This window comes from Hyperoodon ampullatus (genome assembly GCF_949752795.1).
Source record: "Hyperoodon ampullatus genome assembly, chromosome: 12".
In the NCBI taxonomy this organism is placed as follows: domain Eukaryota; kingdom Metazoa; phylum Chordata; class Mammalia; order Artiodactyla; family Ziphiidae; genus Hyperoodon; species Hyperoodon ampullatus.
Genome location: NC_136925.1, coordinates 32,626,102 through 32,652,569, shown reverse-complemented (window position 1 = coordinate 32,652,569; position 26,468 = coordinate 32,626,102). Strand labels below are relative to the sequence as shown.

Genomic DNA, 26,468 nt, shown 5'->3' with positions numbered 1-26,468 from the left:
TTTTCCTGTTAGTGTAGTGTATAACAGTGTGATCTCATTACCAGGCCCCATTGTTAGATCTCTTCTTAGAGTTTCAGTGTGAGCGGTATCTTGTTTTGTTAGGGTTTGTTAGGTTTGTGAATTAGAGTAAAAATCAATGAAATCTTACTGCCTGCTTTTTAAAGAGAGGGACAGGACATTCAGATTATTGTGAGATATGTCAAAATGATGAAAGTAGTGGTCCCAAATACTTGTTAATTCATAAGACCTTGCCTGAGGCAGAATAGTCCATATATCCCATGTCTCTTGTTCTGATTCTACATTTTGAAAGCACTAACGTGTGAGGTTAAAAAGTAGGTTCCGAGGGCTTCCCTGGTGGCGCAGTGGTTGGGGGTCCGCCTGCCGATGCAGGGGACGCGGGTTCTTGCCCCGGTCTGGGAGGATCCCACATGCCGTGGAGCGGCTGGGCCGGTGAGCCATGGCCGCTGAGCCTGCGCGTCCGGAGCCTGTGCTCCGCAATGGGAGAGGCCACAACAGTGAGAGGCCCGCATACTGCAAAAAAAAAAAAAAAAAAAAAAAAAAAAAAGTAGGTTCCGAGGCAGAATACTGTTCAGTTTAGTCTCAAGACCTTTCTTTAAAGACTTCTGACTTAATGTCAGTCATCATGAATAGCGTTCTTGTCTTTGAGTAGAATTCTCTCAATCTAGGTAGAGAATTTAAACTCCAGTGCCCTAAGGCATACATTGTATGCTTTACTTCTCAATGGATGATATTAACTATGTTCCATCTGTAGGAGAATTGAGAAAAAAGTCATTCAGTTCACTTTCAGTAAGACCTTGTTGAGAAAGACTGCTGGGAAGCAGATTGTGCAACCTAACTCAAGCCACCGAATTCTTAATATAGACGGAAACTCCTTGGTTACTATTGATTTGAGACAAAATTGAATGGTGACTTCAGAATTAAAGATACTATCTCTAAAACTGGTTCTCAAAGTATGGTCCTTGACCTGCTGCATCACTGGAGAATTTGTTGGAAATATAAAATTTTTGTGCCCCATCTCAGTGCCATCTGATCTGCTGAATCAGAAACTTGGAGGTGAAGAATAGGGTGGTGGGGCTTAGCAATTTGAGAAGCCCTCTGGTGACTTTGATGCACACTAAAGTTTGAGAGTCTCTTTGCTGTCCATTGACTCGTGCTTTCATTTCTTCTTCCAGATGCTCCAGAAAGTATGTTATCTAGTGTTAGAAAAATCCAGGTGTGGTTCTCTGAATCATCTTGTTTCCAGAAATGCTCTCCTAAATTCATTCCCAATGGATACTTGAAATTTGAAGTCAGCTAGCTAGGGAGTTTATTTGCAAATTGGATCATTTTACTTTTCTGATTGAAGTTCTTCAGTGTGGTGTGGATAATCCATCGTTTTTTGCCCCAGCCATTCTCATACCATTTCCTTACAGATTTGTAATGCAATCATCTGTTTTTTAATCTTTTGTGTTTCTTATTTCTAATCTAATTGTATTTTGCTCAGAAAATATGAGCTATATCAGGGGTCAGCAGACTAATTTGGTCACCCTGAGCCCAAGAATGGTGTTTTTTTTTTTTTTTTTTTTTTTTTTTTTGCGGTACGCGGGCCTCTCACTGTTTGTGGCCTCTCCCGTTGCGGAGCACAGGCTCCGGACGCTCAAGCTCAGCGGCCATGGCTCAAGGGCCCAGCCACTCCGCGGCATGTGGGATCTTCCCGAACTGGGGCACGAACCCGTGTCCCCTGCATCGGCAGGCGGACTCTCAACCACTGCGCCACCAGGGAAGCCCTGTTTTGTTTTTTTAAAGAAAAAAAAAAAAGCAAAGATTATACAGCAGAGACTGCGTGTGGCCTGCCAAACCTAAGTATTTACTCTCTTTCTGCAAAGTTTGTTGACCCCTGATCTATATGATACTTATTTTTTGAAATTTGTTGAGATTTACTTTATGGCCTCGTATACATAGACCATTTAAAATTGTTACAAGTGTACTTGAAAAGAATATATATTTTCATATATGTTAGGTTAAATTTACTAATTTCATGGCTCAAGTTCCCTATTTTTTGTTGAATTTTTGTTGATTTGACCTATCAATAGTTAATCAATTATTGAACTTTCACTTTGCTGTTGGACTTGTTACTTTCTTTTGGAGGTCTATTTGTTTTAATTATTTTGAGGCTATTCCATCAGGGCATGCAAATTCAAAAGTTTTACACCTTCTTAGTGAGCTGTATCTTTTATTATTATGTAGAGAAGTGTTTTGTTTTGTTTTTTTCACCCATCCCTAATAATATCTTTCACTTTTAGAGTCTTTTTTTGTCTGATCTGATACTATTGGTATAGCCACCAGCTACTTTTGGTTATTATTTAACCAAATATTATTATTATTTATTTAGATATTATTTACCAGCTACTTTTGGTTATTTACAGGAGGATCTTATTCTATCTCTTAACTTTCAACCTTTCTCTGAGGTGTAGCTCTAGTGTTTACTTGATTGCTGTTTAGTAATTCAGTCTGTCAATCTTTTGGGTGTTAAGATTAATTCATTTACATTTATTGTGAGTATCGATATATTTGGACTTGTTTCTCTTTGATCTACTTAATGTATACTTTGTCTAGTTGTAACAGCATACTGGGTTATTTCTTCAGATCTCTCTTTTGGGTCACCACTTTTCACTGTATTTAATCTATTGTTTAACTCATATATTGATTGTTTTTAATTTAACAAGTGTGATTTTTTTTTAAAGTTATATTTTCAAATTTGCCTAGTCATTTTATTATTGTTCATTATTTTTAACTTCTCTCTTATTTTGTTAAACATTTCATACAGTTATTTTATATCTAATTACACTAATAAAGGAGCCAGAGATTTTTCCAAGTATTAATCTTTGTAATAACTTCAAAGGGTATATGCAATCAAGAAGAGCAGAAACAGGGAGTGGTCTGAGACATCCTATATGTCCCCCTAGTTGTTCTTTCTTTCAGTCTCACAATAGACACATGCTCTTTGGCCCAAACAATTAGTGAGGTCTCTTAATTGAGTTTTGTTGGTTTTTTTCACACTGTGAGAAGTGTTTGGGTTATAAAACATCTCTATTTTAGACTAGAGTAGGTTTTTATAAGCTCTGCACTATTGACATTTGGGGCTAGATAATTCTTTGTTGTGAGGAGGCTGTCCTGTGCCTTATAGTACGTTTAGCAGCATCACTGGCCTCTACCCACCAGAAAACAGTAGTACCCTCCCAACCCCCCAGATGTGATGTCCCAAAGTGTCACCAGATATTGCCAAATGTCCCATCGGGGGCAAAATCATCCCTATTTGAGAACTGTCCTAGGGACTTACATAGCTTATGTGACATTCTCCAGGGAGTCATGCCTTATAAACATTGTAGTTTTGTTGTAATAAGCTATCTTAAACCAGGATAACCCTCTAAGAGTATTCCATAGATGAGGACACCCGTCATAGTAAATATAATTAGTCTATTTGCCAAAAGATTAGTTGTTTAGTTGTTAGCATATAAACAAGGAGATTAGGTCAGATTACCTGACTTCTTTCTTTCCCTGGGAATTCTCCCCTTCCTCAGCTGCTCTAATTCTATTCTTATTCTTCAGTTTCCGTGTTACCATGGTCTCCTTTTCTCCATTTTTCTTCCTTTTATTATTAACCAAATAGTTACTGAGTGCCAAAAATATTTTAGTACTGTTCTGTTTGCTAGGGGAGATCAGTGAAATGAAGGTCTTTTTTTTTGTCATGAAGCCTACTCTTTGTGGGGTAAGACAATATATAAATAAGTAAATAAATAAGAGAATGTAAAATATGAATTAGTGCCTATAAAAATAATTGAAATTTTGTACTATGATAGACAGTAACCGGGTAGCTGCCCTGTCTAAGATTGAGTGGTCAAGAAAGGCCCCATCTCAGGAGGCATCTTTTAAGCCAAGACTTTTGTGTCAAGGAGTCAGCTGTATGAGGATCAGAAGAACATTCCAAGTAATGCAAATGCAAGTAGGTGGAAACATGCTTGATACTTTAAGAAGAGAAAAAGCCAGTGAGACTGAAAGTAAGGGATAATGTGAAATGAAATCAGTGAGTGTAAAATGAAATTGGAGAAAAGATGGGCAGGTGCTTTTATCTCTCTCAATATTATTGGCTGTAGTAGTACAGTATTTGACGCCTGTACTTAGGAGATGGTAGAATTCATTTGAAGGAATGTTATGGTAGTACCCACAAACAAGTGGGGTTTCTTTTGTCTCTTTCTTTTTCACCTATAAGCTAATGCATTATTAAATAAACTACTTGGGTAGAAAATGTGTCAGGAGAATTTTTCAACATTGGTAGCAATTGCTTTTAACTAATTGGTTTCTTTTTTTCTTATACAGGCTAATTTGTTGAATTTGATTACCTCTCCCACCTCCTCTCTACAGATAAATATCATCTTGTTTTGTTTCAGTTTCAGGTTTCTTGTTGTATGGATCACTGATTGAATAATAGATGGCTTTACCTCGTCTCACAGGAGCCTTGCGCTCCTTTTCAAATGTCACCAAGCAAGATAATTATAATGAAGAAGTGACTGACTTACAGGTAAACTTTTTAGATGAAAACCATTATAAACATAAGATACGGGCAAATATTTGGCATTCTTTTTCTCAATTATGTGTGCTTTTTTTTGTTTGTTTTTGGCTGCATTGGTCTTTGTTGTGGCTCGCGGGCTTCTCTCGTTGTGGCATGCAGGCTCAGTAGTTTGGTGCGTGGGCTCTCTAGTTGTGTTGCACAGGCTTAGTTGCCCCGCAGCATGCTGGATCTTAGTTCCCCGACCAGGGATCTAACCCGCGTCCCCTGCATTGGAAGGCTGATTCTTAATCACTGGACCACCAGCGAAGTCCTTGTGTGCATTTTTAAAAATGGAAAGTTTTATCTTTTTTGGTATTATACCAAGAAGGGGAATGTGCATATTGATGTTTGCTATGGGAATACTTACTTACCTTAAGCACTTATAAGTTTATTGTGAAAGAGAACAAACAGAACTATGATATTGAATCCTTTGTTAACTTTTCTGTTCCTAAGATACCTGCCTCAATTAATTTTGTAATTTAATCCAGTAATTTACCTCTAGATCATCTGAGTAAGTTTTCAGATCTCTGGTCAAATTCTTATCAAGTGTGAATATTGATCTCTTAAACTCTGTAGCTGGTCTCATAATTCACTTCTGTCTTGTCATTATAATTGGTTGTGGATGTAATAGGCCTAAAGGTCCATGAACTGTGCATATGAAGGAATGAGCCATTTAATATTAGTATATGAAGGAACTGGCCCTATGCTGTTTTTTAAAAAACAGCAGTCCCTTTTCTGACTCCTTATTTGACTCTTGTAGAATATTAACATTGTTTCCTAGTAGGTTGGAATTTTATTGCTTAAAGCCCTTATGCAGTTTTTTTTTTTTTTTTTTTTTTTTTTGGTACGCGGACCTCTCACTTCCGTGGCCTCTCCCGCTGCAGAGCACAGGCTCCGGACGCGCAGGCTCAGCGGCCATGGCTCACGGGCCCAGCCGCTCCGCGGCACGTGGGATCCTCCCGGACCAGGGCACAAACCCGCGTCCCCTGCATCGGCAGGCGGACTCCCAACCACTGCGCCACCAGGGAAGCCCCCTTATGCAGTTTTACAATTAATAGCTTCACTGAAAGGTTGATACTAGGAAAAAAAAGATTTGTAACAGTCTTTAGGTAGATTTTTCCTCTAATGATACAGAATTTTTCTATACACAAAACAGTTAACCTTCTTTATGATGGGAGCTATTTTGCATTTTCACAGCAATTAAAATAAGGATATATTCTATACAGTTAATTAATATTGCTATCTTAAACTTGAAATATTTCCTCTCATTGCCTAACCAAGACCCTTTACAAGTTTTTTTTTTTTTTTTTTTTTGCGATACGCGGGCCTCTCACTGTTGTGGCCTCTCCCGTTGTGGAGCACAGGCTCCGGACATGCAGGCTCAGCGACCATGGCTCACGGGCCCAGCCACTCCGCGGCATGTGGGATCTTCCTGGACCGGGGCACGAACCTGTGTCCCCTGCATCAGCAGGCAGACTCTCAACCACTGCACCACCAGGGAAGCCCTACAAGTTATTTTATATAAGAGATGCAACAGGAGATTTTAAAATTTGAAAGTTATAAGGACTACATGCTCATCCCGTGTCATTTAATTTATTCTTGTAGGCTTTTAAACACTTTTTCCCCCCTCTGAGGAAAGAAAGTGGCAGATATAATGAGCCTCATTTTAATGAAGTTTTTTATCTTGGGAAATATCCAAGATATACAAAAGAGAGAGAAAAGTAACGTGAAACTTTGTGTACCTATGACCCATTATAACAACTTAATTCAACTTAGGGCCAGTCTTATTTCATCTCTACATTTGCCTGTTTTCCTCCCCCTAAACCCAGATTAATTAGCTCCATTTCAGTTTAGCAAACTGAGGCAGGGAAGTAATAGTGAATTATGAAAGTAATAGGAATATTGTCAATAGAACCAAGAGCAAAATTACAGTTTTCTGTCAGACCTGCTACTTTCCATTTGGTCACAAGACGTCGTGAAGTTTAATCCATGGATCAAGTCCAATGACATGAAGTAAAATTTTTATTGCTTTCTGTGTCAGTTCTTGAGAATGGAAGGATTTATAGTCTCAAGGAAAGTGTGTGTATAGATAAGAATCTCCTGGATGCCTAACTTGTTCTAGGATCAGACTTAGGAAAGCAATACTGATTTGAATATATTGAACCTGTCATAGGAGTCTTATTTTCTTTAAATGCCTTTCATCAAAAAGCATCACATAAAGTTCTTATATACAGTATGGTTTAAGCTATGTTAAAACGAGCAGGAGGGGGCTTCCCTGGTGGTGCAGTGGTTGAGAATCTGCCTGCTAATGCAGGGGACATGGGTTCGAGGCCTGGTCTGGGAAGATCCCACATGCCGCGGAGCAACTGGGCCCGTGAGCCACAACTGCTGAGCCTGCACGTCTGGAGCCTGTGCTCCGCAACAAGAGAGGCTGCGATAGTGAGAGGCCCACGCACCACGATGAAGAGTGGCCCCCGCTTGCCGTAACTAGAGAAAGCCCTTGCACAGAAACGAAGACCTAACACAGCCAAAAACAAACAAACAAACAAATAAATAAATAAAATAAATTTTAAAAAAACGAGCAGGAAAATGGAAAAGAGGTATGTGGGGTGTTACCAATTGTTATCTGGATGTTGGACTTTTTGCTTTTTACTTTGCCGTATGAAAATGATTTCATAATGAGTATTCATTGTGATTAAACTGTAAAAAAAAGAAGCTTTTTAAAAACATATCTTTAAACAAGTGAGATTCTTTTAAATCACAGTTAAATAAAGCTCCTTCTGGGAGCTGTAAATTTGGATGTGAGTAGATACAATTTTGAATTCTTGTGGGTAGTGCCAAGTTGTATAATGTAATGCAAAATATATGTAATAAATGATAGATTTGAGAAAACCTTTAATCAGTATGTTTCTGTATTATTCTGTCTGTTTCAGTTGAAGCGGTCTAAACTTCATGAACAAATTGTAGGTTTGGACCTGACATGGATGAAGATTGTAAAATTTTTGAATGAAAAGCTAGAGAAGAGTGAAATGCAAAGTGTAAATGAAGACTTAAAAGATATATTGCAGGCTGCAAAACAAATAGGTATAATTTTGTTATTTTTTTTAAACCACTAAAGTTCAAAAATAGATTCCTTTTAAACTATATGCTATAGAGTGAAAGGTTAAAATTTCCAGGGAAGTATTCATAATTATGAGACAGTCTTATCTATCAAAGAGCTTAGGATTCAGGGAGGCAAAAGTAAACTAGTAATTATAATACAGTCAACTTGAGGGATTTATAGGAATTTAGAGTTTTAAACCACTCTCTTTATTGAAATAAGGATTAGGGTAAATTAAAAATTTTTGGTAGTTGGAAGGAACCTTAAGATGCCCACCTAACACACAGTGAGGGCCAGTACTGAAGCTGAACTTTTCTTCAATTCCTGTTGCACACTAATATTTACATCATTTGATTACATTTGAAGGAAATTGTAGTTAGAGGTTGTAACACTCTGTGCTTAACACAGGTTAGTTTCCCAAGATTGAAGACAGAGTAAAACAAATCATGTGACTCTTTGGTAAAACATCTGAGTCTTCATGGAAATGCATTGTCCCGTTCCAGACTGATAATTAAAAAGCATAGTTAACAGTACTGTAGTTCTAACTTCAAATTCAGCTTTCTATCTATAAAAAGTTCAGACTGATAACTTTGGCTCTGTATGATCTGGCCTTCACCTTTCTCTCTGACCTTGAGTCATCCTTGCTTTCACTAACTGTGCTTCAGACACATGGCCTTTTCTTACTTCTGCAAACTCACCAGGTTGGTGCCTATTTGGGGATCGTTGTACGTGCTGTTTCCTGTGCTGAGAATGTTCTTCTGTCCTACTCTTAGAGTGTGTACATCCTTTCTTGATATTCTGAGCTCACCTAAAAATTATTTCCGTAATGAGGCCTTCGCTGATGATCTAATCTCAAGTGGTTACCTAGTCATTCTTTTTTTTTTTTTTTTTTTTTTAGTTTCTGCTTTATAACAAAGTGAATCAGTCATACATATACATCTGTTCCCACATCCCTTCCCTCATGCATCTCCCTCCCTCCCACCCTCCCCATCCCACCCCTCCAGGCGGTCACAAAGCACCAAGCTGATCTCCCCGTGCCCAGCGGCTGCCTGCCACCATCCATCCACCCCACGCCCGGTAGTGTACACATGTCCATGCCTCTCCCTCGCCCTGTCACAGCTTACCCTTCCCCCTCCCCGTATCCTCAAGTCCATTCTCAAGTAGGTCTGTGTCTTTATTCCCGTTTTACCCCTAGGTTCTTCATGACATTTTTTTTTAATTCCATATATATGTGTTAGCATACGGTATTTGTCTTTCTCTTTCTGACTTACTTCACTCTGTATGACAGACTCTAGGTCTATCCACCTCATTACAAATAGCTCAGTTTCTTTTCTTTTTATGGCTGAGTAATATTCCACTGTATATATGTGCCACATCTTCTTTATCCATTCATGCGATGATGGACACTTAGGTTGTTTCCAGCTCTGGGCTATTGTGAATAGAGCTGCAATGAACATTTTGGTACATGTCTCTTTTTGAATTATGGTTTTCTCAGGGTATATGCCTAGTAGTGGGATGGCTGGATCATATGGTAGTTCTATTTTTAGTTTTTTAAGGAACCTCCATACTGTTCTCCATAGTGGCTGTACCAATTCACATTCCCACCAGCAGTGCAAGAGTGTTCCCTTTTCTCCACACCCTCTTCAGCATTTATTGTTTCTAGATTTCTTGATGATGGCCATTCTGACTGGTGTGAGATGATATCTCATTGTAGTTTTGAGTTGCATTTCTCTAATGATTAATGATGTTGAGCATTCTTTCATGTGTTTGTTGGCAGTCTGTATATCTTCTTTGGAGAAATGCCTATTTAAGTCTTCTGCCCATTTTTGGATTGGATTGTTTGTTTTTTTGCTGTTGAGCTGCATGAGCTGCTTATAAATTTTGGAGATTAATCCTTTGTCAGTTGCTTCATTTGCAAATATTTTCTCCGATTCTGAGGGTTGTCTTTTGGTCTTGTTTATGGTTTCCTTCGCTGTGCAAAAGCTTTGAAGTTTCATTAGGTCCCATTTGTTTATCTTTGTTTTTATTTCCATTTCTCTAGGAGGTGGGTCCAAAAGGATCTTGCTGTGATTTATGTCATAGAGTGTTCTGCCTATGTTTTCCTCTAAGAGTTTGATAGTGTCTGGCCTTACATTTAGGTCTTTAATCCATTTTGAGCTTATTTTTGAGTATGGTGTTAGGGAATGATCTAATCTCATACTTTTACATGTCCCTGTCCAGTTTTCCCAGCACCACTTATTGAAGAGGCTGTCCTTTCTCCACTGTACATTCCTGCCTCCTTTATCAAAGATAAGTTGACCATATGTGCGTGGGTTTATCTCTGGGCTTTCTATCCTGTTCCATTGATCTATCTTTCTGTTTTTGTGCCAGTACCACACTGTCTTGATTACTGTAGCTTTGTAGTATAGTCTGAAGTCAGGGAGCCTGATTCCTCCAGCTCCGTTTTTCGTTCTCAAGATTGCTTTGGCTATTCGGGGTCTTTTGTTTTTCCAAACAAATTTTGAAATTTTTTGTTCTAGTTCTGTGAAAAATGCCAGTGGTAGTTTGATAGGGATTGCATTGAATCTGTAGATTGCTTTGGGTAGTAGAGTCATTTTCACAATATTGATTCTTCCAATCCAGGAGCCTGGTATATCTCTCCATCTATTTGTATCATCTTTAATTTCTTTCATCAGTGTCTTATAATTTTCTGCATACAGGTCTTTTGTCTCCTTAGGTAGGTTTATTCCTAGATATTTTATTCTTTTTGTTGCAATGGTAAATGGGAGTGTTTTCTTGATTTCACTTTCAGATTTTTCATCATTAGTGTACAAGAATGCCAGAGATTTCTGTGCATTAATTTTGTATCCTGCTACTTTACCAAATTCATTGATTAGCTCTAGTAGTTTTCTGGTAGCATCTTTAGGATTCTCTATGTATAGTATCATGTCATCTGCAAACAGTGACAGCTTTACTTCTTCTTTTCCAATTTGGATTCCTTTTATTTCCTTTTCTTCTCTGATTGCTGTGGCTAAAACTTCCAAAACTAAGTTGAATAAGAGTGGTGAGAGTGGGCAGCCTTGTCTTGTTCCTGATCTTAGTGGAAATGGTTTCAGTTTTTCACCATTGAGGACAATGTTGGCTGTGGGTTTGTCATATATGGCCTTTATTATGTTGAGGAAAGTTCCCTCTATGCCTACTTTCTGCAGGGTTTTTATCATAAATGGGTGTTGAATTTTGTTGAAAGCTTTCTCTGCATCTATTGAGATGATCATATGGTTTTTCTCCTTCAATTTGTTAATATGGTGTATCACATTGGTTGATTTGCATATATTGAAGAATCCTTGCATTCCTGGAATAAACCCCACTTGATCATGGTGTATGATCCTTTTAATGTGCTGTTGGATTCTGTTTGCTAGTATTTTGTTGAGGATTTTTGCATCTATGTTCATCAGTGATATTGGCCTGCAGTTTTCTTTCTTTATGACATCCTTGCCTGGTTTTGGTATCAAGGTGATGGTGGCCTCATAGAATGAGTTTGGGAGTGTTCCTTCCTCTGAAATTGTTTGGAAGAGTTTGAGAAGGATGGGTGTTAGCTCTTCTCTAAATGTTTGATAGAATTCGCCTGTGAAGCCATCTGGTCCTGGGCTTTTGTTTGTTGGAAGATTTTTAATCACAGTTTCAATTTCAGTGCTTGTGATTGGTCTATTCATATTTTCTATTTCTTCCTGATTCAGTCTTGGCAGGTTGTGCATTTCTAAGAATTTGTCCATTTCTTGCAGGTTGTCCATTTTATTGGCATAGAGTTGCTTGTAGTAATCTCTCATGATCATTTGTATTTCTGCAGTGTCAGTTGTTACTTCTCCTTTTTCATTTCTAATTCTATTGATTTGAGTCTTCTCCCTTTTTTTCTTGATGAGTCTGGCTAATGGTTTGTCTATTTTGTTTATCTTCTCAAAGAACCAGCTTTTACTTTTGTTGATCTTTGCTATCGTTTCCTTCATTTCTTTTTCATTTATTTCTGATCTGATCTTTATGATTTCTTTCCTTCTGCTAACTTTGGGGGTTTTTTGTTCTTCTTTCTCTAATTGGTTTAGGTGCAGGGTCAGGTTGTTTACTCGAGATGTTTCCTGTTTCTTAAGGTGGGATTGTATTGCTATAAACTTCCCTCTTAGAACTGCTTTTGCTGCATCCCATAGGTTTTGGGTCATCGTGTCTCCATTGTCATTTGTTTCTAGGTATTTTTTTATTTCCTCTTTGATTTCTCCAGTGATCACTTCGTTATTGAGTAGTGTATTGTTTAGCCTCCATGTGTTCGTATTTTTTACAGATCTTTTCCTGTAATTGATGTCTAGTCTCATAGCATTGTGGTCGGAAAAGATACTTGATACAATTTCAATTTTCTTAAATTTACCAAGGCTTGATTTGTGACCCAAGATATGATCTATCCTGGAAAATGTTCCATGAGCACTTGAGAAAACTGTGTATTCTGTTGTTTTTGGATGGAATGTCCTATAAATATCAATTAAGTCCATCTTGTTTAATGTATCATTTAAAGCTTGTGTTTCCTTATTTATTTTCATTTTGGATGATCTGTCCATTGGTGAAAGTGGGGTTTTAAACTCCCCTACTATGATTGTGTTACTGTCGATTTCTCCTTTTATGGCTGTTAGTATTTGCCTTATGTATTGAGGTGCTCCTATGTTTGGTGCATAAATATTTACAATTGTTATATCTTCTTCTTGGATCGATCCCTTGATCATTATGTAGTGTCCTTCTTTGTCTCTTCTAGTAGTCTTTATTTTAAAGTCTATTTTGTCTGATATGAGAATTGCTACTCCAGCTTTCTTTTGGTTTCCATTTGCATGGAATATCTTTTTCCATCCCCTTACTTTCAGTCTGTATGTGTCTCTAGGTCTGAAGTGGGTCTCTTGTAGACAGCATATATATGGGTCTTGTTTTTGTATCCATTCAGCCAATCTGTGTCTTTTGGTGGGAGCATTTAGTCCATTTACATTTAAGGTAATTATCGATATGTATGTTTCTATTCCCATTTTCTTAATTGTTTTGGTTTCGCTATTGTAGGTCTTTTCCTTCTGTTGTGTTTCTTGCCTAGAGAAGTTCCTTTAGCATTTGTTGTAAAGCTGGTTTGGTGGTGCTGAACTCTCTCAGCTTTTGCTTGTCTGTAAAGGTTTTAATTTCTCCATCAAATCTGAATGAGATCCTTGCTGGGTAGAGTAATCTTGGTTGCAGGTTTCTGTCCTTCATCACTTTAAGTATGTCCTGCCACTCCCTTCTGGCTTGTAGAGTTTCTGCTGAGAGATCAGCTGTTATCCTGATGGGGATTCCCTTGTGTGTTATTTGTTGTTTTAGTCTTGCTGCTTTTAATATGATTTCTTTGTGTTTAATTTTTGACAGTTTGATTAATATGTGTCTTGGCGTATTTCTCCTTGGATTTATTCTGTATGGGACTCTCTGTGCCTCCTGGACTTGATTAACTATTTCCTTTCCCATATTAGGGAAGTTTTCAACTATAATCTCTTCAAATATTTTCTCAGTCCCTTTCTTTTTGTCTTCTTCTTCTGGAACCCCTATAATTCGAATGTTGGTGCGTTTAATGTTGTCCCAGAGGTCTCTGAAACTGTCCTCTGTTCTTTTCATTCTTTTTTCTTTATTTTGCTCTGCATCAGTTATTTCCACTATTTTATCTTCCACCTCACTTATCCGTTCTTCTGCCTTAGTTATTCTGCTATTGATCCCATCTAGAGTATTTTTTATTTCATTTATTGTGTTTTTAATCGATGCTTGATTCATCTTTAGTTCTTCTAGGTCCTTGTTAACTGTTTCTTGCATTTTGTCTATTCTATTTCCAAGATTTTGGATCTTGGAAATAGAATCTTGGATCATCTTTACCATCATTATTCTGAATTCTTTTTCAGGTAGACTGCCTATTACCTCTTCATCTGTTAGGTCTGGTGGGTTTTTATCTTGCTCCTTCTCCTGCTGTGTGTTTTTCTGTCTTCTCATTTTGCTTATGTTACTGTGTTTGGGGTCTCCTTTTTGCAGGCTGCAGATTCGTAGTTCCTGTTGTTCTTGGTGTCTGTCCCCAGTGGCTAAGCTTGGTTCAGTAGGTTGTGTAGGCTTCCTGGTGGAGGGGACTAGTGCCTGTGTTGTGGTGGATGAGGCTGGATCTTGTCTTTCTGGTGGACAGGTCCATGTCTGGTGGTGTGTTTTGGGGTGCCTGTGGCCTTATTATGTTTTTAGGCAGCCTCTCTGCTAATGGGTGGGGTTGTGTTCCTGCCTTGCTAGTTGCTTGGCATAGGGTGACCAGCACTGTAGCTTGCTGGTCGTTGACTGAAGCTGGGTGCTGGTGTTGAGATGGAGATCTCTGGGAGATTTTCGCCGCTTGATATTATGTGGAGCTGGGAGGTCTCTTGTGGACCCGTGTCCTGAAGAGGCTCTCCCACTTCAGAGGCACAGCACTGACTCCTGGCTGCAGCACCAAGAGCCTTTCATCTACCCAGCTCAGAATAAAAGGGAGGAAAAGTAGAAAGAAAGAATTAGTAGAAGAAAGAAAGAGGGAGAGTAAGAAAGGAAGAAGGAAAGAAAGGAAAGAAGGAAGGAAGGACTAAAGAAAGGAGGGAGGGAGGGAGGAAGGACGGAAAGAAAGAAAGAAAGGAGGGAGGGAGGGAGGAAGGAAAGAAAGAAAGAAGGAAAGGAGGCGCGGAGGGAGGGAGGGAGGAAGGGAAGGTAGGAAAAAAAGAAAGAGCAGGTAAAGTAAAATAGAATGAAGTATAAAATATAGTAGCGTTATTAAAATTAAAAAGTAATTATTGAAAAAAAACGGACAGATAGAACCCTGGGACATATGGTGGAAGCAAAGCTATACAGAGAGAATCTTACACAGAAGAATACACATACACATTCACAAAAAGAGAGCAGGGGGAAAAATCAAAAATCTTGCTCTCCAAGTCCACCTCCTCAATTTGGGATAATTCGTTGTAAAAAGAGGAAAAGGGCAAGAAGTCTGAAATCTTGCTCTCTAAGTCCACCTCCTTAATTTGGGATAATTCGTTGTAAAAAGAGGAAAAGGGGGGAAAGTCTTAAATCTTGTCCTCAAAGTCCACTTCCTCAATTTGGGATGATTCGCTGTCCATTCATGCACTCCACAGACGCAGGGCACATCAAGTGGACCGTGGAGCTTTAATCCGCTGCCTCCGAGGCTGCACAGAGAGATTTCCCTGTCTCTTCTCTGCTCTCACAGCTCCCGGGTCTCAGCCTTGGACCTGGCCCCGCCTCTGCGCGTAGGTCGCCGGAGGGCGTCCGTTCTTCGCTCAGACAGGACGTGTTTAAAGGAGCCGCTGATTCGGGGGCTCTGGCTCACTCAGGCAGAGGGGTGGTGGGGGGGGGCGCGCAGTGTGGGGCGGGCCTGCGGCGGCAGAGGTCGGCGTGACGTTGCAGCAGCAGCCCGAGGCGCTCCGTGCGCTTTCCCGGGAAAGCCGTCCCCGGGTCCCGGGACCCCGGCAGTGGCGGGGTGCACAGGCCCCCCGGAAGGCGGGGTGGACAGTGACCCGCACTCGCACCCAGGCCCCGCGGCGGCGGCAGCAGCAGCCCCAGCGTCCCTCGCCCGTCTCCGGGGTCCCCGCCTTTAGCCGCGGCTCGCGCCCGTCTCCGGCGCTTCCCCAAGCAGCCCTCTTAATGCCCTCTCCTCGCGCACCAGGAAACAAAAGCAAGAAAAAGTCTCTTGCCTCTTCGGCAGCTCCAGACCCTTTCCCCGGACTCCCTCCGGGCTAGCCGTGGTGCACTAACCCCTTCAGGCTCTCTTCCTGCCGTCAGCCCCAGTCCTCTCCCTGCGCTCCGACTGAAAGCCGATACCCGAGCCTCAGCTCCCAGCCCCGCCCGCCCCGGTGGCCGAGCAGACAAGCCTCTCGGGCTGGTGTGTGCCTGAGGGCACCGATCCTCTGTGCCAAAATCTCCCCGCTTTGCCCTCCGCACCCCTGTTGCTGTGCTCTCCTCCGCTACTCCGAAGCTTTCCCCCTCCGCCACCTGCAGTCTCCGCCCTCGAAGGGGCTTGTAGTGTGTAGAAACCTTCCCTCCTTCACGGCTCCCTCCCACTGGTGCAGGTCCCGTCCATATCCTATTGTCTCTGTTTATTCTTTTTTTCTTTTGACCTACCCAGGTATGTGGGGAGTTTCTTGCCTTTTGGGGGGTCTGAGGTCTTCTGTCAGCGTTCAGTAGGTGTTCTGTTGGAGTTGTTCCACGTGTAGATGAATTTCTGATGTATCTGTGGGGAGGAAGGTGATCTCCGCGTCTTACTCTTCCGCCATCTTCCTCTGTCTCTCTTATATCATTCTTTTAGCACAGGTAATTTTGGTGTAATTGTGTTAAAAACGTGGAGCAAGAGAATAAAGTAAAAAGAACAATCACTTATATTTCAGTTGAGCATAGTAGTATGAGGTACATGTGTATTGACCAGTCAGAGTAATAGGTATTTTAAGCTGGAGGGGACATCAGGGAACATTTTATCCAATCCCTTCATGTTGTATGTGAAGAAACAGGGTCCTTGAAGGTTAAGTGAATCCAGTGGTTGATTTGTGGTACAGGTAGGCCTAGACCAAAATTCTGAAATGGAAACATGATGGAAATCCTAAATTCTTTCCTTTCCTTGTAGTTAGAGATCATGTTCTGTCAAAGTCTACTTTTCAGATATTCTCAAATTGACTCCATCTACATATTTGCCCTAGTTTAGGCTTTTACCATAGCATGTCTGAACTACTGCAGTAGCCTATCGCCTCACCCTTCCTTTCTTATTCAACTTCTTCACAGTCACTAGACTTATCTTTTTTTTTTTTTTAAGACTGATTGTTATAAGAAGCAAAGCTCATTTTTATTCCCAGCTTGCTCTTTAGACCAAATTCCTTAGAATGGGAAAAGTTCCTTTATGAATTGAAATAATTTACCTTTTCATCTCCTTGCCATTCTGTCACATGCAACCTTTGTTCCTAACATATATAATGTTTACTATCTTACTTTCCTAAGCAGTCTCTCTGTCATTATGTGTTAGCATAACTTTCCCCATTGTGATCATCTGGTAAAATGCTTCTCATCTCTGAAGAAATGGCCTAACTTCATCCATGTCCTTTGTTATTCCTTTCCAGTGTTAGTAGACAGTGTTCCATTAGAATGGCATCTATTCTATATTTTTTAGAGTACTTTCTCATTATTTGATATTTACCTCTGTCCTCTCCCTCATGGACTGTGAATGCCTTGATGATACAGGGATTCTAGGAATCACAGTGTCTTTGTACTCCAGTGCCTAATGTGGTGCAAGGGATACACATTTGTTCAATAAGTAAATGAAGTATTGAGAATCCAACTAAAAGTCAACCATGGTCTCTACTACCTCTGATGCTGACAATGTCTTACAAGTGGTAGCTTTTTAAAAATTTTTGTAATTTTAAAGCACTTATTTTCCTCTCATATTTATATTTGATATATTCTTATACCTTTTTATAATTTCATTCTCCCCACAAAGAGCATTTTAATAATAAAACTTAGCTTCAGGGAGAAAATACTATAAATTATTTAAAAATAGTATTTTTGGCACTTAATCTTAGTTTATTTAATTACTCATTGTAGATATAGCTATCTCCTCCATGGATTTTGAAGGATAAGCATAGTCATATTAACCTATATTCTGCTCGTAATGAAACTTTGTCAATATATTTTATGTGCTCTAAGTACAAACAGTTTTGAAAATAAAGGGGTCAAGATTGAGAATGACAGTCAGTAAAATGCATTATGTATTAGGCATGTATTTCTGTTATTTGGAGTTTTAAATGATCATTTCAGGAGGCTAAGATTTTCACAGAGTACATAGAAAGTAGGATGGGGGTCAAGAATGGTGGAAAGATCAGTAGAAAGACCCAGCAGTTCCCTAATCAGCTTTGTAAGTGAATCTCTCTACTAAGGCCAAATAGAATGATCTAATAATTTTACTCTGAATCCTGAATACAGATCAGTGTTCAAGTTATTTTGCCATACACAGACACGTTTATTTTGCCTTCTTTAATTTATAACCCCTGCTTTATTTGGATTTTGGTGTTTTTATGCATTTTACTTGTAATAACTTTATCTTTGAGAAAAGCATGAACCAAAAGGTAGGACAGGAGTAACTTACAAAGTGTGATTTAGGGAATTTGGGAATTCATTATGTTTTTTGAGTTGTCAAGGAAATAAGATTTTACTATAAAAAAGTGAGGAATCAAAACTGAGAGTGGAAAGCAGTTTATAAAGTAATGACTGGAAAAAGGAAGTATAAGAAGGTATTAGCAGGATCTGGCAATTCTGTCTATGGAAGCAAGGGTAGGCATTTAGAATAATAAAGGCCTGTTGTGTATGGGTTATGGCAGGAGGTTTTGCAGAAGTATTTGTGAAAAATAGCTATCTTGAAAATTGTGGATTCCAAAAAAGTTGAGTTCTACTTTTCATAGATTGGCAGACAAGGTAATTTGGAACAACTCTCTGCTGAGAATAACTAGAAAATCTATAAAACATAAAATTTGTTTGACTGCATCAGCATACTACCAAACCAGTGAAGAATTATGGGGCCAAGATCTAGAAGCAGGAATAAACCCCAAAAGCATGACCCTGGTTTGGGCCACTTTTTCCTAAAGGTGACTGTCCATTCTGGAAGAGAAGGCCAGATGGAAAAGAAGAAGATGAGACAATGAGCAAAGCTTTTGACAGATTCAAAGGACCAAAATGACAAAAATGACTAAAATGGACAAAAGAGGAAATAGAAAATCTGAATATATGACTACTAAAGAAATTGAATCTGTAATTATCAACCTTCAGACAAAGAAATCTATGTGCCTTTTTGGCTTTACTGGGCAAGGTCATTTAATGTCATTTAGAAAGGAGGGTATATTGTTGATTAAAGGAGGTTACAGGCATATAATAATCAATTGTAATATACTATCCTTGATTTAATCCTGAACCAGAAAAGAAGTATAAAGATATATTTGGGGCCATTGTAGAAATTTGAATATGTGTTGGGTATCATTAGGTAGTATTAGGTAAGATCTTAGGTGAGATAGGTGGTGTGGCTATGTAAGATATCCTAAATCTCAGTGTCATGAAGACTGCAATATACTGTCAAGTGGATCAGTTAAAGGAATACACGTGAGAGAGAGGGCGCAAGTGCATGTGAGTGCACAAAATGTTAATTATTAAATTATTAAATGGGAAACATAGTGTGATTCATGTAAAGCAATAAAGGTTTAAAAGTCATATGATTATTTAGTAGATGAAGAAAAAGCATTTTATGAATATCTAAAATCCAATTGCGATTAAAAAAATACTTAGCTAACTAGGAATGGAAAAGGAACTTCCTTAATTTGCTAAAGGGTATCTATAAAAAACCCTAGATCAAACATTATATTTAACGTTACAATGTTGAAAAATATTCTCTTTTGAGATGGCGAATTCGAGAAGAATGCCTATCATCACTTCTGTTTCTCACTGTACTAAAGGTCCTTGCTGATGTAATAAAGCAAGAAAAAGAAAGAGTATAAAGATTGAAAAAACTGCCGTTAGTCATATGACTCTATTGTTAGAAAATGAATTTAGCAAGGTCAGTATAAAAATCAATTTTATTTCTACTTACGAGCAGCAAATTTTCAAAAATGCCATTTTCAAAAGTATTAAAAATCATCAGATACCTAGAAGTAAATTTAACAGAAGGTGAGCAGGGTTTCCTCTTGGAAAACTAAAATATTATTGAGAGAAATTAAAGATGCCCTAAATAAATGGAGGGATATACAAAGGATTGAAACACTCACTACTATAAAGATTATCATTTTTACCCAAATTGATCTACAGATTCAATGTGATCCCAGTCAAAATCTCAGCAGGTTTGTGTTTGTGGGTATGTGTTTGAATGTAGAAATTTACAAGGTAATCTGAAAGTTATGTGGAAATTCAAAGGTGAAGAACAGCCAAGTCAACCTTGAGAAACAAAGAGGGAGAGCTTACTCTCTGGATATTGACTTATTATAAAGATCAGTAATTTCAACAGTGAAGTATTGATCCAAGGATAGACGAATAAACCAGATGGAAGAGAGTCCAAAAACTGGCCCACAGATATTAAGGATACTTGATTTATCATGAAGGACTTCAAGTAGTGAGACATGGCTGAATGTCTCACTACTTGAAGTCCTTTTGGAGGAATAAACTTCAGTTATTTAACCTTTCTATGTCTGTGTTTCTCTGTAAAATGAGGAGAATGTTTGTAAGGTTCATGTGACAACTTTAGATAATATACTTGTTAGAAAAAAAGTACATTAACAGGCAGTGGACACAAATATGTAAAAGGGAAAAAATGATGAGATTATGGGATAGTTATGTTTAAGTTGAATCATTTTTGTACTTTTTTATATGTAATGCTGTCCTAGGAAAGTTGCTGGTACAAGTATTTTACATATTTGTAAAATAAATCGTCATAACTATCGGTTAGCTAATCTCTATTCAAGTATAAAATGTTTATAGCCACTTGCCTGCCTTGCTGGTATTTTTAACAAATGGAATGAGTTTAAGTTAATAATGTGATGCAGGGTTATAATATATTGGTATTTACAGTTACAGATCAAGTGTCGGGGTAAAATGGACATCTAAAGTTTGGCCATAACATGAAAAAATAAATTTGTAAAATACTTTATCCTACACATTGAAGAATTAATTTGTCAAGGAAATCATTTGTTGACAACTTCTAAATTGAATATTTAGCAATTAAGGATGTAAACAGTTGATGGATATTTTTATTCATTTTTCAATTAAAATTTCCTACTCATCCTTTTAAAGAATTCCTCAACTATAAAGGTAGGCAGCTAAAAAGTTATAATTTACAAGCTTTTAATTCTTAATATTTTGCAATCAAAAGAAAAGTATATAAGTAAATTGTGTGTTGCGGATGATTTGATTGTCACTACTCAACTCTAATTTTACAAATTTGTTTTATGTTACAATAATCAGTTACTAATTATATCTTTACACTTTTACATTTCACATACATCTCATTTGCTCTCAATATAACTGTAAAGCAGGCAGGGCAATAATAATTTATTATTAATAAAAAGTATTCTAGTGACCTTTTAAGCATATCTCTTTAAATGTATTGCAGTTGAAGTGCTAGGTGCATAGAGCCAGTTTTCTGGGCTACAGCACCAGTGTTTTATGTATAGAAAATTAGATGTTCAAGTGGTAGGTAACTAGACTAGCTTCCTTAAAGGTTTGGAGATCTTAAGTTTCATTCAAACTTTAGTCAGTTGATTATTTAATGTATATTTTATTCTTTACTGAGACTTTATTTTGAGGACAAAACTAATTTCCTAAAATCCCTATTCCTCTCAGAAAGATTAGCACAGTCAGTGGTGTAATTGACCGAAGAGTTTCAGCCTAATAATCATTTAAAAGATTACTTGTTACTAAATTGTACTTAAAATGTAAAAGGAAATGGGGGGAAAAAGTGGTTATTTGTGAACAAGATCATGGTTAATCTAACAAGTTCCATTTTTGGATATAGTGTGCGAGAAAGCAAGAACACGGCTACTTATTCAAAATTTCTACTCTGGAAGTGTACCACACACATTTTCCCAGCGCCCCCCTCCCCCCTTTCAATGTGGTCAGTAATTTGTGTGCTGGTTCAGCCGGCTCGTGGAGAAGCGGAGCAGCAGAGAAGCGTTTAGGTTCCATTTTGTTGAGAGTAGGTTGGGGCCTGCCAGACCTTTGACAAGTCAGACATGTGATTGCATTCATTCCCTTCAGATCTTTTCTCTGTTTTACAGACACCCCTCACATTTCAGTCATCAAAAGACCACTTGATGGGGGAGCTGTACTAGCAAATTGGGGGGGCGCCTTTGTCGCTGCCCTCCTTGGGCCTACAGTTCTCTGCTCCATCCTGAGCTGCCTTCTTATCGGGGGTCCTCTGACTGCCGCTCCCCTATGGTGATACGTCATCGCGTGCGGACGGTGCGCCGCAACCGCGTCTCGGCTCCGGGCTGGAAGACGCGTGTGCGATCGCCTTTATGCGGCGCCATCGAAGTCGTTACTTCGCCGTTAGTTTCAAAATGTGATCGTCTTTTTCTTTGTTGGAGAGCCAGCAGTGGCAACAAATGCTGTTTGCTAATGCTTCTGAAAAACTGGAACTGCCAGACTCTCAAGTAGCGCGCTGCAGAGATTCAGTTTTGAGAAACCCCTTTGTGGTGTGGACACGTGTCCGTTCTTAGCAGTCCAGCACAGAGATGGGATGGAGTAGGTTGTGCAGAAAAATTAGTAGTTAGGCAAGGATATTCACATGTATGAACCACCCTTACCGAACTAGGCTTAAGAGTTTAAAGTATTTGTTATTTTTGAAATTTTGTAGATTACAAAAGGGCTCAAATTAAACATTTGAAACCTTGAGAAAATTGGTTTTGATCTTTGTAGATGTTTTATGAATCTGCAGTTATTTTTTTTTCTTCAGAAGTGAACTCATAACTTACTTTTTTTTCCCCTCACTTAATGTATTGTGGAGGTTATCTTGTGGAGGCAAGATATATGGATCCACTGCATTATGTTTAATGAATGTAATGTATGGCTGTAACATAATTTAACCAGTGACCTAATGATAGGTATTTAAGTTAATTCCACTTTTGGTAATAAATTGACTATTCTTAAATTTATTTATTTCCTACGGTGGTGATTATTTATTTGTTTATTAAATGAGAATTAGAGATAAATCTACTTTCTAGAAGTGTAGTGTAGTTAGAAATAACTTTTTTTAGGAGTTAGAAGATTTCTTTGAATCTTGTTTAATAACTAGATAGCTGTTTGATCTCTCCCAAATTTAATTCTGAGTCTCTATTTTAGCATCTAAAAGATGGAGATAATTTTGTTAGGAAGAATTGAGATATGTAAAAGTTCTTAGTAAGTTGTTTAAGGAAAATCCCAAGATGCAAAATGATACTATCTTTACCAAAGAGTAACATTTACAATGTTAGATAAAGAATGAATTTGTAAATGTGAATTCCAGTTTTGGTCAGACTTCGGTAGTCCCAAACCTGTTGAATTATCTGTAGAGTTATCACAATCCCTAAGTTATCCAAAACCTAAGTTCTCCAAACCTCGTATGTAGACTGAATAAGTAAAATATACACAAATCCTATTCAATTAATTAATTCAAAAGCATTAGTTAATTTCTAGAAGATTTTTGTCATGTATTCTCCTAAATACTAAAAGAATAATTATATATCAGATGGTGTTTTATAAATTCGTTATACTCGTAAAAGTAGACTTCATACTTAAAGAATTAAATAACGGACATACATTGTAAAATTGCTTATCTTCACTTACATAAACTGTTAGTCTTCTACACACATTTGTAAATATCAAATGAAATAAAACAATAAGAAGTAACAATAAAAAGTTACTCAGGCAATGTGGTGTAATGTAGGAACACTAGTTTGGTGTCATTGAGGCCTGGGTTCACTTCAATTCAACAGTTTAAATCTCTGCTGAGACACCTATTTTTGGCTAGGTAACAGTGAGGGAATACAGCAATGTACACAGTATTATCCTCACTTTGAAAGAGGCAACTGAGCTGGATTCTGAAACGTGGCTAGTATTTGAATAATCAGAGACCTTGGGGAAGATTAAAATAAAGGCATAGGAAATAGGCATAGAATAGAACAGGACCTGGGTTTTGGAGGTTAAGAAATTCTTGTTGGCCGGAGCAGGAAATGTATAATAGCCGGTAAAGCTGGAAAAAAAGAATGGGGTCAGTTCCTGGCATGACTTGAAAACAAAGTATAGGAGTTTGGGTTGAATTTCTGAACTATATCGTAAGCTGCTCAAGATTTGTGATTAATGTGATTGGATCCATGGTTTCAGGAAGATGATGGTGTTAATTATATTATTGCTAACTTTACCAATATTACTTTAGGTAAGTCCCATTGACTTTTGGGACCTTTTCAAGATTGAAGTTCCTTTTTTCTGCTCTTAGAATATTCTTTGAATTCTATGACACAGATACAGGTTCTTCTTTTATTTAAGGGAATCAGATATGAGATATTAATGCCTTAAAGAAATTAGGGGCTGCTCCTTTTTACTTTCTCTTACTTTAGTAAGAATTTACTTCTGGCCTCTTCTCAAGAGCAGAATTTAAAAGAAAATGTGTAATATGGCTGACTTTATTTTAAAAGATTCTTTTTATGTTCATCCTTGACCTTTCTACCCTTGTAGAAAAGGTATTAACTGTTTTTAAAACTTTATTTTTTATTGAAGTGTAGTTGATTTACATATTAAATATTTTTGAATGAAAACTATGTAAATTTATTTCTTGCCATCTCAGATGTATAGTACGTGGAAGGAAAGTTATGGATTTGTGAGGCTTCCTTCCAGCTCCAAAAGTCTATAATTCAGACTTTTTTTGCACCTTACTTTTTTTTTTTTTTTTGCGGTACGCGGCCCTCTCACTGTTGCGGCCTCTCCTGTTGCGGAGCACAGGCTCCGGACGCGCAGGCTCAGCGGTCATGGCTCACGAGACCAGCCACTCCGCGGCATGTGGGATCCTCCCGGACCGGGGCACGAACCCGTGTCCCCTGCATCGGCAGGCGGACTCTCAACCACTACGCCACCAGGGAAGCGCTGCACCTTACTTATTTAACTAGCTCATCAAATCAGTTTTTAAAATTTGGTTTTAAATAAGATTTAGCTAATGCTTCAAATTGTTTTTAGAAAGAGGTAAGGGGTTGTTGTAGGTAATTACTTTGCTATAACACTGATAATGGGTTATTTACCTAATACAATTCTTTGGGAATTTGGGAATGGACTTAAAGGGATTTTCCTGTTCCTGAATTTGTTATCTTTATCCATCTATAGCAAAATGTCAGTCTGTTTTCACTGTTGGATTTACTCAGAGGAAGATTTAGTAGTTTCTTTGAAAATGGAAACTTCAACCATGATCCATTTGAGCTAATGCTGTTTCTTTTGTCTGAATAGTTGGAACGGATAATGGGAAAGAAGCAATTGAAAGTGCGGCTGCATTTCTCTTCAAGACATTTCACTTGAAGGACTCTGTTGGTCACAAGGAGACAAAGGCTATCAAACAGATGTTTGGTCCCTTTCCCTCATCATCTGCCACTGCAGCTTGTAATGCTACTAATCGAATTACTTCTCGTTTTTGTAAAGACAGTCTTACTGCTCTCGTCCAGATGACAACAGATGAATATGGTGATAGAGTTTTATTTGGTAAAAATTTAGCATTTTCATTTGACATGCATGATTTGGACCACTTTGATGAGCTGCCAATAAATGGTGAATCCCAGAAAACTATAAGTTTGGATTACAAGAAGTTTCTTACTGACCATTTTCAGGAGCATTCCGCCCCAGACCTCAAGCCTGTGGAGAAAGCAAATGACTCCTTTTTGTGGTGTGAAGTTGAGAAGTACTTAAATGCAACTTTAAATGAAATGGCCGAAGCAACAAGAATAGAAGATCTTTGCTGTACTTTATATGATATGCTTGCTTCTGTTAAAAGTGGTGATGAACTTCAGGATGAGGTATAGTTGAAGTAATTGCAGTTTTATCTTAATGTGAATTATCTTAATGAAATAGCCTTTTAAAATATGGGTGGCTGGCAAAGAAAGTATTTCTTTAATATTGTGCTACAGTGGTCAAATATGTAGCCAAATGGTTTTACATAGTAGGCATGCGTATCTTTCCACTACGTAGTTGTAGGAGGACTGTGGGTGTCATGAATAGTAGAAGAGTCTAGGGCAGTAGTTTGGGTGTCCACAAGTCCTGGTTACTGGGACAGTTCTGGTTAAACCTGTTGTTACATTGTAATAATTAGTAGTGTCTCATCTTCAAAAAGTATATAGGTTTGAATGATAAATTATATGGTTAATCTAGTAATAACTGTTTACATTTGTACAGCATTATATATTTCTATGAGTTCTTTGATGAAAATATAATAAACTTCACATTAGAAATTTTATCTATATACTGAATGACTTACTGATTTAGAAGAATATTTTTGACTAGTTTCTATGATTAAAAGAGTAAGCTTTGAAAAACAGACTGATCTAGAAGTAATTGGACTGTTTTATACTACTTGTTCAATAAATAATTGTCTTTATAAGTTTTTTATATCACACAAAGGAAACATTATTTTAATTTCTTTCTATGCCACCATTTGGTTATGTTATTCAAAATGATGAATTACTCTTACCGTCACATGAAAAGTTCAGTTTTGCTCTCAATTACTGGCATTATATTCATTATCTGATATAAATTTAAAATAATGTCAGCCCAGTTTTAATACTGGATGAGTAACATATTTGATGAAGGATTAAGAGAGGTGGCATATTGTTGTAGAAACGGCAGAGACTGAAATCAGAAGTCTTTCCTTTCCCACAGTTTGGTAGTGAGAGTTCAGGTAATTGAATCCCCTAGAGGCTTTTTTTGCTGGGTTCTCTCAGGATAAAAAGAATGTGTAGATTATAGAATTGGTATAAGCCTCAAATGAGATACCATGTGTGAGATGATAAGTAGCATTTAATAAATACTCGTTACATGGTAGCTGTGATTATTTTTGTTATTGTTATTATTGAAATTAAGAACTTTAAAATCACATGGAGTATCAGGAATGTAGAAAAAACTCTAGGTCCCCCCCCACCCCGCAGAGGAGAATTAATTTAGGGAATTAGCTATTTCCATATATCAAAGTTTTATTAGAGTGTA

General features: G+C 38.0%; 1 protein-coding gene across 1 annotated transcript in view; it reads left to right on the top strand.

The window, feature by feature from the left end:
* Window positions 1–4,489: 4,489 nt before the first annotated feature.
* The window catches only part of ASCC3 (activating signal cointegrator 1 complex subunit 3), a gene marked incomplete at both ends in the record, with an annotated part of 318,402 nt that continues 296,423 nt past the window's right edge, over window positions 4,490–26,468 (top strand). Inside the window, 3 exons of the mRNA XM_079716820.1 lie at window positions 4,490–4,579; window positions 7,543–7,693; window positions 24,726–25,285. Coding sequence (XP_079572946.1) covers window positions 4,490–4,579; window positions 7,543–7,693; window positions 24,726–25,285 — 801 coding nt within the window. The remainder of the gene's footprint in view (window positions 4,580–7,542; window positions 7,694–24,725; window positions 25,286–26,468) is intronic.